Consider the following 17416-nt stretch of genomic DNA (forward strand, 5'->3'; position numbering starts at 1 on the left):
TTTGGGACTGCATTGCTGGGGAAGATGGCCAGGGTAGAGAGGACAGAGATGAGCCAGAGGGGGAAGCGACTACGGGTGCTGAGAGCTGCAGAGAGGTTCTGGAGGGCCCAGTGGTGAGGCCAAGGGTGAGCGGGGCTTGGAGCTGGCACAGGGTTGGACGAGCACTGGACGAGGTAACCCGGGAGCTAAGCCATCTACACAGGGGGAGGGAGAATGCAGTGGGCCTCGGACCTCCCTGGTCCTGCCAAGGAGAGGGAAACCACCCCCCTCCCTAGGACTCGAGAAAGCGGACCCCCACGGAGAATAAACAGGATTCCAGGTTCCCCCCCAATAGCTGGGAGAAGAGACTGGCCCTCCCAGGGTTGGGAGAGGCGGGGGCTGCAGGATGGGGCTCACCCAGGCGGCTCCAGGACACAATGGGGCGCGGGTTGCCCGTGGCGACACACTCCAGCACGGCGGTCTGATGCACAGTCAGGGTGAGGTTCTCAGGCCCCACGAGGATCGTGGGCTCCTTGTAGGCCCCAGAGCCCGAGCCTGGAGGAAGATGACATGGCTTCACTGTAGCTGGGACCCTTCCCACCTCCTCACCACATTCCTCCCCGTACCCGCATACACAGCTCAGGCCATGGGGCATGGAGACAAATTCCAGCCCAAAACCAGGTCCAGGGGGGCAGAGAGAAGAGATGCTGGCGGTCCCTGGACGTTATCACACTCATCTCTCCGGTCAGGGCCTCTCGCAGTGGGACAGCCACCCCCACCTAACCACCTAGAAGCAGAGGGTGGGCTTCCTCCCAGAGAACTGAGCCAGCGAGGGACCTCGGGGTCCCTGAACCCACACCCCGAGGAGCACAGAGCTAGGTGTTCAGAAGGTGCTCACAGTCCAGGCCCTGAGGCTCCACTGAAGGGAGGGCGATGTGGTGGTGGGGGGGAGCATGCGACAGGATGAGGCCCGCACCTGTCACGGTGAGCCTGGCCCCGTGGCTGACCCGGACACTGGCGATGTTGGAGGCCACACAGTGGAAGACGCCGCTGTCCTCAGCTCGAAGGCCTGTGATCTGCAGGACTCCCTTGGGCAGCAGCGTGTACCTGTGGTGGGGGGCAGGGTCAACCACCAGCACAGCACCGCTGGCCCAGGGACGCTCAGCATCACGGACGCAGTCCACCACCCCGCCGCTGTCCCAGTCTCACTTTCGTCATCGCAGACACACTCTGGGACTCTCACTGGTGGACGCCCCTGCAATTCCAGCCTCAGCAACAAACAGCCACACGCCGACCTTCTCACTGACTCAAGGGTTGCATCTGGGCCCACAAGCCACACAGATGCTCAGTCTCAACAAAGTGGCAGGAACACCACCCCAGCGGCTGCAGGCAGGCCTTCTTCAAGGCTCAGGCACTGGACCGGGCCTGCCTCCCGGTCGTACCATGAGCCTCCTGGTCATGCCCACCCAGGGCTCACCTCTCATTGTCCGTGTCAATGGGGACCCTGTTCTTCTCCCAGGTGATGAGGGGTTTGGGGAGCCCGTGGATTTGGCACTGGAAGCGGGCCACACCGCCCTCCTCGCCCACGGTGGCCTGAGGATGCACGTGGAAGTCTGACATGGCTGGAGAAAGAAAAGGAGGTGTGCATGGGGCAGGCACACTGCTGAGGAGCAGAGGGGACGGGAGGAGGCATGGGGGCCTCAGGTCGCACATCAGCGCTTACCCTGCCTCCTACCTGTGGGACCATCTCCCCCAGAAGGACAGTATAGGCCTGGCTGGGACACCCTGAGAAAGGTATGGACGAATCCTTGAATGATCAACCTCTAACACCGAAAGACTGGACTGTGGACACACAGAGGCCAGTCATAGAAAGCCTTGCTCCCAGGGCCTGCTCCCCACTTTTACAGCTGCTTTTGGATTTAGTTTTTATGAACTCCCCCTTAGTTTGTTGTTCAGTCACAAGTCATGTCCAACTTTTTGTGATCCCCATGGACGGAGGAGCCTGGAGGGCTACAGATTTCCCAGGCAAGAATACTGGAGTGGGTTGCCATTTCCTTCTCCAGGGGATATTCCCCACCCAGGGATTGAACCCAAGTCTTCTGCATTGGCAGATGGATCTTTACCGCTGAGCCCCCAGGGAAGCCCCCCTCCCCCGGCTAAAGTATGCAGGTGCTAAATATTATGCTGCACCTTTTACATAATAGGAAACAGGCCCAGAGAGGGGAAGTGACTAGGCCAGTGTCACCCAGCGGGGACACTAGTCCTTAGACCCTGGTGACCAGAGCCCAGTGGCTTTCTTTGCTCTTCATCATCATCCCTTTATCCCCAGTTCTTCTGCAGCTTCTCAACATACCCCAAAAGGGTAGTATATCCATCGAAGGTGACAAGCCTCTCAGAAGACTGTCAGACCCACCAATCTACATTTCAATGTGTCATAAATATTCAGGGGCTGCCTCCCCACCTTTCGGGGATCTGAACTAACTGCTTGAGCGCTGATCATGAGAGGGGCCGTGGGCCACCCCCCTGCCCCCACTCCATTTTCAGCTGGTTAAGTGTCCCTACCCACCCTCATTCCCACCCATCCCCACTCCCCAACCTGTAAAGCCCGGGGAAGGGGCCCCTCCCACGCGGCTTCCCAGTTTCAGCACCAGGGCTGTGATTTCATTAAAATCCACTTTGCTTCAAGTGCGGGAAGGCGGCTCACCATCTGTCCAGGCGGGCAGCCCCTCCCCTCCAACACTCCATCAACGGGGACACTTGTCCCCTCCCAGAAGGAGCCCGCCCCCACAGCAGCAGGGCCCCTGGAGCTCTTCCCAGCTCCGGCTCCCAGCTCCCCGGCTGCAGGCGGGCACCCCCCACGCCCGACCCCCTCAATCCTCCAGTCTGTGCAGGACTCCAGGGCAGCTCGGAAAGGCCAAGCCTTTGTGCCCTTCTCCCCAGCGTCTCTGGGGGCTGACTCTTTTGTGGCACGTTCCCTGTCTCATTTGCATGTGGTTCATTAAATATAAACATGCATAAAAATCCCCAGCCTTGCCTCCTCCTCTTTCAGGGCCTCCTGGGAGTGTGGCTGATGGGTGTGAGCGCCTCCTTGCACATGTGTGCAGGGCTCTGTGTGTGTGTGTGTGTGTGTGTGTGTGTGTGTGTGTGGCATGGTGTGGGGGTCTGAGGCTGGATGTGAATGGGGGCTTGTATATTCCGCTTCTGTGGCTTCTGTGTAGGTGATCCATCACACGTGTCCCCAGGTAGATACAGTCCTTACAAAGGGCACCCTGGGCCCTAGGGGAGGAGGGTGGGGGCAAGCGCCCAGCTGGTGTCCCCATCAGGCTTGGTGCAATGATCCCCAGGGAGCACCATGAGGTCAGCCTACCCCGTCTCAGGCCAAAGGCTGTGTTTGGCCAAGAGCTTGCAGGTCAGCCCAGAGGTTCAGGGGAGGGGGCAGACACACCGGTGGGACGCCTCTACTGCTTCCAGGCCTCAGCCTCCAGGAGGGCAGGGCCAGAGGCAGGCCTGGGGAGTGGAGAAGGCACCCAGACTTCTGGGTCAGCTGTCTGTGCCCCCACAACCCGGCCCGACCCATTCAGGAGCTGGGGAGCTGCCTGCCAGCCCCCGCCCCCGTCTCCCCCCCACCGTCTCCCCCCCACCCACCCCCCCCACTCCAGCTGGAGAGGAGCCTGCAGTCCCTCAGGGGATTGGGGCGGGGACTAATGGCTCTGCTGACTACAGATGCCTCCTCATTAAGGAACCAAATCCTTTTGTGTTTCCAGCCCCCATTCTGGGCTCCCTGGAGGTACAGAGAGCTAGGAGCTGGCCTGGGGAGAGATACCAGGGCAGGGACTGCTTCTCCTCAGGGCACTGGGGATGGAGAAAGTTTGGCTTCTGAGCTTCTTCCTCCCCCTAAAACTAAACAATGACAAAGTCTGGCTTGAATGCCCTGCTGGAGAGGAAGGCTGGAGGAGGAAACAGCGGTAGTTAAGGAGTAGTTAAGGAGTTGGTCTACTCATCTTCTCACTGTACAAGAGTCCAAAAGTTACCCCCCCAACCCGGGCCTCACATCTCCCCTCCCTCAGAGCAGCACCTTGATGAACCCCCCCATCAGCTTCACCTAACTGCCATTCTGCCAAACATCTCATTTGAAGGGTAGATTTGTTTTGAAAGGTGCTTGAAAACTACTCATCGCAAGCCAACCCATTTACTTTAGGAAGGGGAAACTGAGGCCCAGGCCCAGTTGGTGGCTCTACCAGCCCCAAATCAGAAGTTCCACGCCCTAAGCCCTGTGCTGGGGTGTCCCTAAGTTCTCCAGGAAATTGTTCACTCTCCAAGGACAGGTGATCCCAGAGTGGACTGCAGGTGGGACCAGCGTGCTGCAAGTTGCGGTGAGCCCCAGAGATGGCTCCTAAATCCCATCCCTCAGAGAACCACGGTCTCCAGGTGGCGCAGTAGGACGGCTGGCCCCCTTTATCTGTGGCTCCTTCTTCCCTCCCTTTCCTCCCACCCTTGTTCAACCCTTGGGTCAGCCCTGTGTATCCCTGCAGTGTCCTGGGGGACCACGGTGAGACCCTGGGCAGACAGTGTCAGAGGGTAATAAGGAAGAGCAAATCCGACTCCATGCTGGATCCGTTTCTTTTACTTTAACCTTTTATTCTACTGCTTTTGCAACAAGTTCATCTCTAAAGTGATGTTGCTTAAAGTATATACATAAATATACAAAGGCCTTCATAAACGGGTCTTTGCTTCCTAGTGGCTCGGACGGTAAAGAATCTGCCTACAATGCAGGAGACCTGGGTTTGATCCCTGGATTGGGAATATCCCCTGGAGAAGGGAATGGCAATCCACTTCAGTGTTCTTGCCTGGGAAATCCCACGGACAGAGAAGCCCGGCAGGCTACAGTCCATGGGGTTGCAACGTGTCAGACCCGACTGAGCAACTAACACTTTCACTTTCTTTTGTCCATTCTCAGCTGAGACGGGGTCTCTGGGAATTGTCCACTCGCTCCAAGTTCACTTCTGACTTCCTTAGAAAGTCAGGGGAGAAAGTTTCTCGGGGCCACTTAGATCTCCGATCTCTCAGAGTAGGACGTGTTGGGTTGACAAGTCTGTTCTGCATTGGCTTGTACAAGCTAGCCACAGAGCTAGGGGAAGCGATCCTTGATCGTGTCTCTCTCTGGGAAAGGGTCCCTGGGCAGCCATGGGGCTGAGGGGCTGAGGACTGGACCTCCGAAAACCCTGATCCCTGAGCAAGCCATCCTGGAGGCCACTGTGTGGCAGATAATGGCAGACACGGGTCACTGTGGTGGCTGGAAACACTACACGGAGGCCAGTGTGGGCGGCAGTGCGTCCAGGGCTGGCGGGGGTGAAGGTGGTTCTGACGCTTTATTCTCCTGCTGACACCTGTTGGTCAGGCAGAGGCCGTTGTGGGTTCCTTGCTTCAAGTTGGGTTATGGGAGGGGGTCGTGTTGGGACGCCCCTCCGGCGTGAGGACCAGAGAGTGACAGGGTGGACAGAGGCCTGCATGGGAGGGGGGGTCACTGTGGAGAAGTGAAGAAGAAAGTATCTTTGTCCCCAAACAGTCTGCAAAGGAATCTCCCACCCACTCCCTGTTTCCCCTATGGGTACACCCAGGCCAGGAGGAAAGAGGGCTCAGAGAGAGCGCCCAGCAACCCACCAGCCTGGAAGGGAGCAGAAACAGGCAGGATATGGCTCCTGGACACCCCTATAAATCACCCAAGGGGAGAGGGGTTGTCCTGAGAGCCAGATCTAGAGTAGCTCAGGGAGGGGAGGGGGCTTTCCTCCTGGTCCTGGACCTCTGGCGAGGTCAGGCCTGGATCTGATTAGACAGGCTCCAGGGGGCCGCTGCGGGGCAGGAAGGGTCAGGGCAGAGTGCTGCGAAGGAAGCTGGCCGCATCCCCCTGGCCCAGCCTCTAGCCCTCGGCTACAGCCAGGCTCCCGTCTGGTGTGTGATGACAAAAAGATCAGTGGGCTTGCCAGGATGGAGAGTACAAAACACAGCCTTTGTGGAAGCTGGTGGCACTGGGGGTCTGAGGCACCGACTGCCCCCATTCATGCCGCCCTTCAAGAAGAACAACCACCATCTGCAACCTCTTCCGAAGGCCATCAAGGCCAGTCCCTCTCTTTGGATCCATCCCTGCCAAGGAACCAGGGATATCCTGAATGCCCTGCTGCCTCTCAAGCAGTTCAGATGTTAACACTTTTCCTTGTACTAGAGACATGCCTGAACCCCATATGCTTCTACCCAATGCCCCAACTGTCCCCCTGAGAATTTCATTTTCCAATAGAGGACCTAGCTATTAAGCACTTGAAATGTGAGCAGTCCAAATACACACTGAATTTCAAAGATTTAGTACAAACTAAAAGACAGTAACCATTAGAGAAATGCAAATCAAAACCCTAATGAGATGCCACCTCACACCCATTGGGATGGCTACGCTCAAAGCAAAAACAAGAAATAACAGAAAATAACAAGTGTTGGCAAGCCTGGGAAAAAATTGGAATCGTTGTGCACTGTTGGTAGAAATGTTAACTGGTGCAGCTGCTAGTGAAAACAGCGTGGGGGTTTCTCAAAGACTTAAGAAGAGAGGACTTCCCTGGTGGTCCAATGGTTAAGAATCTGTCTGCCAGTGCAGGGACCACGGGTTTGATCCCTGGTCTGGGAAGATCGCACGTGCCACAGGTTACCTAAGCCCGTGGGCCACAACTACTGAGCTATGTGCAAAAAGTACTGAACCCACCCTGACCAGAGCCCCTGCTCCACAAGACAAGCCACCACCACGAGAAGCCCGCCCACCACAAGTAGAGAAAGAAAGCCCGAGTCGGCAAGGAAGACCCAGCACAGCCAAAGATAAATAAGTAAATAGAAACTTAAAAATGGAACAACCATGTGACCCAGCAATTCCACCTCGGGGTATCAACCCCAAAGAATTACAGGTCTCAAAGAAGTATCTGTACATCCACATTCAAAGCAGCCTCATTTACAATAGGTAAAATGTGAGAGAAGTTCAGATGATCATCAACAGATGAATGGATAAACGCAATATGTTTATACAATGGGATATTGTTGTTGTTTAGTCACTGAGTTATGTCTGACTCTCTGCAACCCCGTGGACTGGAGCCCGCCAGGCTCCTCTGTCCATGGGATTTCCCAGGCAAGAATACTGGAATGGGTTGCCATTTCCTCCTCCACGGAATCGTCCCGACCCAGGGATAGAACCCGCACCTCCTGCCTTGGCAGGCAGGCAGATTCTTTACCACTGAGCCGCCAGGGAAGCCCACAGTGGAATATCACTCAGCCTTAAAACAGAAGGAAATTCTGACACATGCCACAATGTGGACGAACTTTGAGGACATTATGCTAAGTGAAATAAGCCAGTCACAAACAGATAAGTACTGCATGATTCCACTTATATGAGGTACCTAGAGTAGTCAATTCATAGAGACAGAAAGTAGAATGGAAGTTGCCACAGGCTGATGGGGAGAGAGGTAGAAGGAATTACTGTTTAATGGGGAAAGAGATTCACATTTGGGAGAGCAAAAGAATTCTATAGATGGATGGTGGTGGTGGTTTGCATAACATGAAGGTACTTAATGCCACTGAGCTGCACGCTTAAAAATGGTTAAGACAGGGGCTTCCCTGAACCTAGTGGTTCCGTGACCAAGACTCCTTGTTCCCAATGCAGGGGGCCTGGGTTCAATCTCTGGTCAGGGAACTAGATCCCACACGCCACAACTAAGATCCAGCACAGCTAAATAAATAAATATTTTCTAAAAAATGGTCAAGACAGTAAATTTTATGTTACGTGTATTTTACCACAATTAAGAAGTTGGAAAAATAATAACTTTAATTGATTATAATAGCTAATAATTTTAAATACTGATGAAGTTGAAACGATAATAGTTTGGATTTTTAAAGACAGTCCAAAAATATCAAAAAGTTATAAAAAATTTAAAAGCAATGATTTTGTGTTGGAATAATAATACTTTGTATATATTAAGTAAAATAAAGTTTATTATTAAAATTAACTTCCCTGTTTCTTTATTACCTTTTAAAAAATAAATGTGACTATTAGAAAATTTAAAATTACCTATGTGGTTTCTGTTATACTTCCACTGGACATTGATGCCCTAGAAGACACAATTCTATTCAAATTCTATTTGAAGGTAACAGACCTTGAGGTCCAGGGTGTTTCCTGAGAAACATCTTCTGAGAGGAGTGAGTGTAAGTGTCTCAGTTTTGTCCGACTCTGTGACCCCAGGGACTGTAGCCTGCCAGTCTCCTTTGTCCATGAGATTCTCCAGGCAAGAATACTGGAGTGGGTTTTGGTTCCCTTCTCCAGGGGATCTTCCCAACACAGGGATTGAACTCAGGTCTCCCACATTGCAGGCAGATTCTTTACCTTCTGAGCCACTGGGGAAGCCCACCGAGAGGAAATACCCTTAACTCCTTCAGTCATTTGTGATGATGTGTGAAGTTCAGGTGTCTTGAGCCTGAAGACCATGGGCAACACTCTGAACCCACAGAGCTTTACGCCACTGGGGACTCGGAGCAGATTTCAGCTATCATCTGGAGTGACCATCCCTGTGTGTGCTATCCAATATGGTAGCCACTAGTCACATGTGGTCACTTAAAATTAAATTACAAATTCAGTTCCTCTGACTCACTAACTGCCTTTCAAGTGTTCAGCAGCCACAAGTGGCTACAGGCTACTTTATGGGACAACACCAATAAAATACTTCCATCGTCACAGAAAATCCTGTTGGACAGCATTGGTCCACACCCAAGGCAAAGCCTCAGACCCACAGCTGCCTTCTGTATTGTTTCCTCTCTCTTGCTACCCCACTGGAGAGCCCCTCATTTTCTCTGTATCATCATCATTAGTCCAGCTTTGCCCCTGTCAGATCCCCCCTCTCCCGGCCACATGGATTCAGAGACTGCTGACAAGGCCCACGTTTGATTGCATCTCTGCAAGGCAGGAAGGCCTCACACAGCAAAATTTCTGCTCCTGGTGGGGGAATACTTGCTAAGAGCATTTTGAGGGAACAGTCCAGTGAAGAGGTTAATGGTACAGGCTCTGGAATCAGACAGAACTGGATACAAAACTCAACACCACCACTCTCAGCTCTGTGACACTGACTGAGTTACTTAGCCTCAGAACCTCTATTTTCTCACTTATATTAATAAAAATAGGGATGATAATAGTTCATGTCGTTAGAGCCACTGCACTGGGTGGCATCAATGAGACCTGTTGGTAAAGTACTTGGCACAGTCCTCAGAAAATAGTAAAAGCTTGCTACCTATTGTTGAGAGAAAATAGAGGAATTGAGTTAAAAGATGCTGAGAGGTTATGGGACTTCCCTGGTGAACCAGTGGTTAAGACTCTGTGCTTCCAATGCAAGGGGCTTGGGTTCAGTCCCTGGTTAGGGAACTAGGATTCCATATGCCGCACAGCACAGCCGAGAAAATTAAGGGGGCAAGAAGGTGCCGAGGTTACGGTAGAGCACGGCTGGATCGGGGATTGGTAGCCATCTCCTCCAAGAGAGTAGCCATATTCTCACAGACAGGCAAAGGCTCAGAGAGTTGGTGGTAGGGCCTCTGAAAAAGTGAGTAAAGATAGAATTTGTAAGACTTGAATGGTGAGAGGGTCAGAGCAGGGGGAAGGGGGCAGCGGGGTATAAACCAAACTGGGTTTCTATTTCACTTCTGCCTGGGGGCTTCACAAAGGCTCTAATAGGCGAACTGTCAGTTGGAAGAAGCCATTGGGTAATTGAGGCCTTGACTTCTCTAGTAAAATGTTTATGAAGCCCATAAACTCATGCCTTTATTGGCCAGGCTCATTCCGGGGGATGGATGTGGCTCTCTGAGGTGCAGTTAAAGCACCTGCTGAACTCCGGCACCCTACAGCTACTCCGGGCTCCACCCAGACCCACCAGGCAGAGTGACCCTGGAGGGTGAGGAGGCCAGCCAAGTGCCACCTCACGTGCCCTTTAAGCTCCACGAAGCACTTGTAAATGTCCTATCTCTACATGTGAACGGGAAGGAGGGAGGGGACGGCAGAGACTCCGGAGTCCTGGGGAGGCTGGCAGCTTGCCCATGGGATACTGGTTTTGTCATCAGGCTTCTCTGGCCCAGGCTCACCCTTCCTAACCCTCTGCCCCAGTCTCCCCAATATCTGGGTCCCCTCCTTGCCCATGACTTTGGCTTTGTTAGGGAAGAACACCCACATTGGTTGGCTGTTGACATTTTGGATGGAGCAAAGTATGAACTTAGAAGACCTGTGTTTACTTCCCTGGGCCTCCAAACGGAAGTCTGAGAGTTGAATTAAGGTTTTGAATCCAGGGAGGATGGTGTTTTGGGGTGGGTGGGGAAGGCACTGTGTGGGGTTTGGGTGGATGGGTGTGGGTGGATGGTGTCTGGGGCTTACAAACAGCCCCAGAAGACTGCAATGGCTCCGAGGCCCTGCTCAGCTTTGCTGGGGGTGATTGATTCATCTGGGCCTTTGCCTGGTGACCCTGCTCTGAGAAGCCTCTGGATCCTTTTGTCCCCCTCCTCAAGCCCCTTACCCCCTGCCTTAGGCCCCTGAACCCCAGACCCTCCCTCCCACCCTCCCACACCACCACCAGCTCACCACTCCCCCGGCCCCAATTCTAACACAAAAGGCAACTTTGTCTTTCAAGTCAGCAGCCATAAATCCATGTCTCTCCCCTGCCTCCTGGCAGCCACCTCTGACAAATGGGAGGAGTGGGGGACAGTGGGGGGCCAGACTCAGCTTGGGAAAGTCCCTGCATCCAGTTGTGGGCCCACTGTGGGCTGGTGAGCATCGAACCTTTATGGCCTGATCTTTGATTCCACTGGACAGGAAGACCCAAGGCACAGCTGCAGGGGAGGCAGGCAGACTCTCTGCAGTCTCTGGGCTGGGCTTTTACTGCCCAAAGAGAAGAAAACCTCTCAAAGCCCTCCTTTTATTCAGCCCGTAATTCGGAGGTTCCCGTTCTTCCTCCACATCAAGCAGTGGGCTCCCCACCCCTCCCCTCCCTCCAGCCCACCATGCGGGGGTACTTGTGTCTGGCGGACCGTGCCGTGGGACACGTGAGGCCCCTGCCCGACGTGGCGGGGAGAACCGCGCGGTGGGTGTGTTCCACAGCTGTCGGTGTGGCCACTACACACGGGACGGGAAAGGTGAGGAGACTCACTCAGCCCGCGAGACCACCCTACCTACCCCACGGCTAGGTTTTCAAAAGCAGTACCAACTTCAAATACTTCGCTGTATTTTTCATCCCACATAACAGGCAGTGAGTCAGAGGATGTGTCCTGGTCTGGGAAATAAGTCATCTGTCCAATATTTACATAGCACACCCACTAAATCAACTCTGAGCATTCATTCAACAGATATTTACTGATTGCTAACGTGTCAAGAGGATGTCCTGGCACCCTGGGGCAAATTCCCTCTTCCCACAGATCCTGTCTTTAGAATTTCAGCCCAAGCTCCTGAAATATCAGAAAGGTGAAAACACCAGAGCCAGAGTCTTAGGTATGATCATAGTCTTGTGACCCTGAAAATCAGAAACCTGCAGAAGCCACTGATGGGCAAAGCTGAGATATTATATCAATATAACCCTGAGAGGTAGGAATTATTAGCCCTTCTGATGCACAGAGAGGTTAAGTAACTTGCCCAAGGTCACACAGTCATTTAATAATGATGCTCACACATTAACATTTAATGACAGCAGGCACTTGAACTTAAAATGTTCTAACCCATGCTCTTTCCTTGCATCACAGCTTTGAGACACACACATTCAAATGCTTCTCAAACAGGACTGACCATACCTTTGAACAATGGCACAGAAAATCACAGAAGCACACGACATCCTAGACCCTTAAAAGTATCATGCTAAAAAAAAAAAGTATCATGCCTACGTACATTCGGGGACACCCATGACATAGCAGGCTTCACTTTAACTGAATTCCCCCAGGGTTTGAGGTAGGTTTCACAGGGCGTAACTAATGCAGATAAGCACCATGATATGACAGTGTTATTAGCCTCCTAATGGTCACTGAGCCCACACATGTTTCCTAAATTCTATTAACACAGGTAAATAAACAACCCAGACGCCAGTCCCCAGGTAGCCCTTCCACGAGCATTTTTGTGCTCGTGGAAATCAGCAAACCTAGAAACCAAGCGGCAAGGATGGGGCCCCCAGAGTTATTCCTGTCACTCGTCAGGCCTTACAAAACAGAGGAGTAACTTATTTTCCAGGTTTTGCAAGAAGAGGACAACGCATTGTGAGATGCCAGTGGCTTCCATGGGGTGAGTGGGGGTGGTGGGGCAGGAAGAGGAAAGCTGAATGTGATAAAGAGAAGGGTTGCTGTGACTGTCTGAGTCCTTTTAATAACTGGACCTTGATAAAGCCGAAGCCCCTCTCTGGGCCTCTGTTTCCTCCTCTGTAAAATGGACGAGTTGAACGGGGCCGGTTACAAAGTCTATCTGGCTACAGCCTTTGAGACACACTTGCTTCCAGGCAGCAGCCGAGGGTGCAGGGTTGGGAGCTAGGAGTCAACTCGAGAATCCCTCTCTGCCTTAGACTTGAAACTGTCCAGGCCCAGCAGGGCCCCTCTCCACAGACTGCACGTCTCCACCTGTGTCAGGGTCACCAATCTTCCTTATGTAAACGTGCCCGGGCCCACGACATCCTTAACTTCCGTCATTCTGGTCGGGATACCAGATCTCCCTCACCTCCCGGAAGGACGTCTGGCTAGGGGGCGCAGGCTGGAGCTATTAAGTAAATTGCTTTCACGTGACCATGAGGACAACTCAACAAAAACAGACACTGCCCCCAAATTTCCAGAACCATATATTAGGATTTGTAGAAGACTAATCTAGCAGGCATTAGGTAATGGAGGGGTGACCTGATCTGTCACAGATTTCCTTATGCGACCTTTCCATTCCAACCTTGGTTTTCTCATCTTTAAAATGGGAGTGGAGGAGGTTAGACAAGATAATCTCTAAGGTTCATACCATTAATATTTTGGGATAACACTAGGTGAAATGGTCTCTCTTCTCCCATGAAAGGACTCCTCTTCTCAAACCTTGATCTGATGCTGTATTTACCTCTCATGATTCTACAGAATCTCTGGCGGCTCAACTCTGAACCATGATCGTTTAAGGCCTGCAGACCCTCCACCCCAGCAGCACTGCAGGAGAAGCCTGATCTGTTGAGGGAGGAGAGAGGCCTGCATTCCATGAGAGGATCATGAATTTTCTTGGCTGGGGCACCAGCTCTTGGAAGGAGACTTATTTGGTGAACGCCACTGCTGTCCTCTATTGTCAGAGGTCTCCCACAGCCCTAGGAATCTTCTATAGAAAGTTTCAAAAGCTTTCCCTTACATTTCCCTTACATTCCCTCACATCCACCCCTAACCTCTTCCTTTTCTTGTGATTCTTAGTTACAGCCTCACCATGAGCCAACTACCCAAGCTAGAACAAAACAAGGGGTCACTGCCACACCTGTCGCCCTCCCCCCGACAGTCAACTGGTCACTAATCCCGGGCTAACCTCCCTTATCCCTCCCACTGCCTTGACTTAGACTCGCAACACTCTCAACTGTTTCTGTAATAGCTTCCCCTGTCCAGTCTCCCCATTTCTAGTGCTCCCTTCCTCCTCTTCTTGTGCTTCCCTTGTGGCTCAGTTGATAAAGAATCCGCCTGCAATGTGGGAGACCTGGGTTCGATCCCTGGGTTAGGAAAATCCCCTGGAGAAGGGCATGGCAACCCACTCCAGTATTCTTGCCTGGAGAATACCCATGGACAGAGGATCTTGGCGGGCTACAGGGCTACAGCCCATGGGGTCGCAAAGCATCAGACACTCCTCCTCTTCTTAGTCCATCCTGAAGCCATAATCATCTTCCTGAATAATCAATTAAGCACCTTTGGTGGTTCTCCATTGCCTTGAATCAAGGTAGTCTCCTTGGGATGGCATTCCAGTCTTCATTATTATATCCTGATTCATCTTTCCAGCTTCAAAGGCAGCTAGTTCTCTCTTCATGTAATTTGCACTCCGATTGTGTGAGACAGGCTTGTCTTTCCCAGACATATCATAGATGTTCATACTTCTCTTTACCTCTGCTGTCCCCATTTGCCTGGAACTCTTTTGCGATTTTCTCTACTAGCATCTCATCTTCTACAGCCCCCAAAGGAGGCATAATTAATTCCTGCCTTGAATGTGGTGCCTTTGTACCTCTCTCCTAGCCTTTAACAAAACATATCAGAATCTGTTGCTTACACATCAATCACCTACTAGACTATGAGTCCCTATGGGCCCAGAATGGTCTAATTTGCCTTTCTACCTCCAGCACCTAGAACAAATACTAGGTAAATAATAAGTCCTCATTAATTGTGTCCTAAACGCTAGCGTTAAGGGTCATATGATCCTGGGGATCATTACACATCATCTTCTCTTCCACGAAAGTCCCCACCCTGCCACAACTAATTGTTTATTTGGGGCAAGTTACTTTCTTTCCTTGAGTATCAGCTTCTTCAATGAAATGGAGGGCTTGGGACTAAGCACCCCCACCCCTCTTCTCAAACCTGACTGTGTATCAGAATAACCTAGGGTGCTGCGTAACCCTGCAGATTTCCGGACTCCACTTCCTTGGTCTGGCGCGGTGCTCAGGAATCTCTATTATTCCTATGAAAGCGCAGAAGGCTGTCACATATGCAAGGCCAGAATTGGGATCCCCTGGCCTGGCAGGTTCTCGAGAATCCTTATCGTCCCCCGAGTTCCAGCATCCGAAAAGGGCAGATTCTCAGCCCAGCACCCCTAACCCCATCCACCCATTCAACCTCTCCAGCAACGAGGCCAGCTAGCTAGTCCAGGCAGTCTGACTCCAATGCCAGGAGCCGGCAGCGGGGCGGGTGCAGGAGCATGTGGGAGCCCGGCCCCCGCGGGGCCCCCAGTGCTGGCATCCGGCTGCTGGGCGGGGTCAGGGCCCCCGAGCCTGGGGCCCTGAGAGCCGCTCGCTCGGCGGCAGGAGTAAGTGGGACCATCTGCTCCTCTCGGCAGAGGTCAGCGCTTTGTGTCAAGCTCCCCTCCCCCCTCGCTCCTCCCTCCACCTTCCCCTCTTTGCCCTTTGACTCCAGGGACTCAAAAGGGAAAAAAAAAAAAAAAAGCCCTTGAGGTCCTGATGAAAGTGGGAGTGTGATGGGGAGGGATACCGGAGCTCGGGGCCGGGCGGTGCTGAGCCTGCGCCGGCGGAGAGCGCGCGGCGGGCGGCTGCGGGCCGGGGAGGAGCAGCCGCGTCCGGCCGGCCGGGCCCGGGGCCGAGCCGGCGGGGCGGCTCCCGAGGGAGGCGGCGCCGGTTCCCACAGCCGGCCGGGCCGTCGGGCCCCTTTGAAGTGGCCGCAGCTGCGCACCCCGAGCCGCGGCTAATCCCCGCCGACGCGGGCGTCCTCGCCCCCCCGCATAGCAATAGTGTCCGCGCTGAATGGCGCTGGCTAATTACCTCGCTCGCACCGCCGCGGGTGAATGAGAGAATCCGGCATTGTGCGCGGCGAATGGAGAAAATAAGACAACCATTGTCCTTGCACGCCAAACGAGGGTTTGATGTCGCTGGGGCGAGCGAGGCACCATTTCCCGCCACCCCCTCCCCCCAGCGGGGCAAATGCCCCAGCTGCGCGCGGGTGGACCCGGCCGGCCCGGGGAAACTGAGGAAGCAGGTCCCGCCTCCCCACGGAAGAAGCCCTCCGCGGCCCCCCACCCATGGAAGCCTGGCGGGGGCTACGAGACTGGCCCGGGGCTCCCCTCTACACCAGTGGGCTCTTGGGGGCACCTCCTCCGATAGCCCGGTTCGGAGGAAAACCAAGCAGGGCCCTGCCTTCACAGCCTAATTAGATTTCGCTGGGAAAACATGAAACAATGGGAAGAGTCGAGGATTTATATTCTTCAGTGCCCAGCTGTGTGCCACCAGCTGAAAGGGCTAGAGACGTTCAGAGAATGGCTGGGAGAGCTGTGAGGAGAGGAACAGGGCTCCGAAAAGACGAGGCAGGAAGATGGGGAGCTGTGGGGGCTGAGGAATAGACTGGCATGTTCTGGCAGGAAGACAGAATGGCTGGAAAGGGGAGGTCCAAAGAGTGAGGTCTGAGCCAGGTTTCAGGATGGGGATGTGATACCGGAAGCACCCAGGCCACTGCTTTGATCCAAGAAAGGTCCCCTTGATGAGAATGGTAGATGGGACGGAAGGACTGGAGTTTCAACAACACTTGCCTGTGAAAACCGACTCTCTATCAGGAACTGGACTAGCCTGAGGCACTTCCCTTTTCTTCCTGTATGAGGATGTGAGAGGCTTAGCTTAGAAATTAGCACTAAAGGAAAATCAGGATGCAGATGAACAGGCTGACAATCGCACTGTTTATGAATTCAACAGATTTTGTGCTTTATCAGGCTGTCTTCTCTCTTCACCATCACCACCAGTTATGGTTGCTTTCTGGCCAGGCAGGAAGAGGAGCTCACATTCTTCAAGATTAGGAGGTGTCTTATCTTTCTGTCCCTCAGAGTCCTCAGCTTAGAGGCAGGTAGGTGTAGGAGAGATGCTCATAGAGATTGGATGATTTGATAACTGACCTGCTTTAATATCCTTCAGTTCCAGTATCCTTTTCCTGAAGCACGTACTTCCTAATCCCTTCTGATGGGCTCTTAGGTTATGTCTGCCTAAAGGAAGAACATACATAAGATCCAATGTCCTTTCAGGCTTCTCAACTGATAAAAAGGTCCATTGCTCAGATCAACAGTAGGCTGTTGGGCTGACCCAGTAGCCCTCGGTTATCATCATTTATGATGCATATTACTGGGCTCTTTCTAAGGCAGCAATCTTTTCTGATGTTCTAATGTCCATGTTACCACAACGAGATTATGAATCCTTCGTGTACAGCCGATAACTAGACTCCGAAACAGAACCACCCATAAAGTGAAATCGCTCAGTTGTGTCCGATTCTTTGCAACCCCATGGACTGTAGCCTACTAGTCTCCTCCATCCATTGGATTTTCCAGGCAAGAGTACTGGAGTGAGTTGCCATTTCATCCATCCATTTATTTGAGAATAAAATTAAAGACTGGACAATACTTATTGAGAGACTAAACAACAGCCAGAATGGTTCCTTGTTTTGACTGATCAACCACATCTAACATTACTGAGCACTGGAGATACATGAAAAACTATGTTTTTTAAAGGAGATAAAAATCTAAGTATAGGTCATTATTTTTCTAACCCAGTTCTCAATCAAGGTCTAATTTAACCTGGTCATAACTGCCAATATGATCATAATGTTTTTCTTTATAATTCTCCTAAATCTTCATCTCTGAGTCATATTTCTTCTGCCTAAGGCTCTAGAATCTTAAGCTTATTTGGTATCCCAGCACCTGCTGAACTACTCCTCT

The 17416-nt window shown here is 52.5% G+C and overlaps 1 protein-coding gene across 1 annotated transcript in view; it reads right to left on the minus strand.

Annotated features, from left to right (window-relative positions):
- Nucleotides 1–17416, minus strand: part of IGDCC3 (immunoglobulin superfamily DCC subclass member 3) — a 41489-nt gene that overhangs the window by 5816 nt on the left and 18257 nt on the right. The window contains exons 4-6 of the mRNA XM_065941974.1: nt 1457–1601; nt 956–1086; nt 397–534 (exon numbers count right to left, since the gene is read on the minus strand). Coding sequence (XP_065798046.1) covers nt 397–534; nt 956–1086; nt 1457–1601 — 414 coding nt within the window. The remainder of the gene's footprint in view (nt 1–396; nt 535–955; nt 1087–1456; nt 1602–17416) is intronic.

Source organism: Muntiacus reevesi, chromosome 7, assembly GCF_963930625.1.
Source record: "Muntiacus reevesi chromosome 7, mMunRee1.1, whole genome shotgun sequence".
In the NCBI taxonomy this organism is placed as follows: Eukaryota; Metazoa; Chordata; class Mammalia; order Artiodactyla; family Cervidae; genus Muntiacus; species Muntiacus reevesi.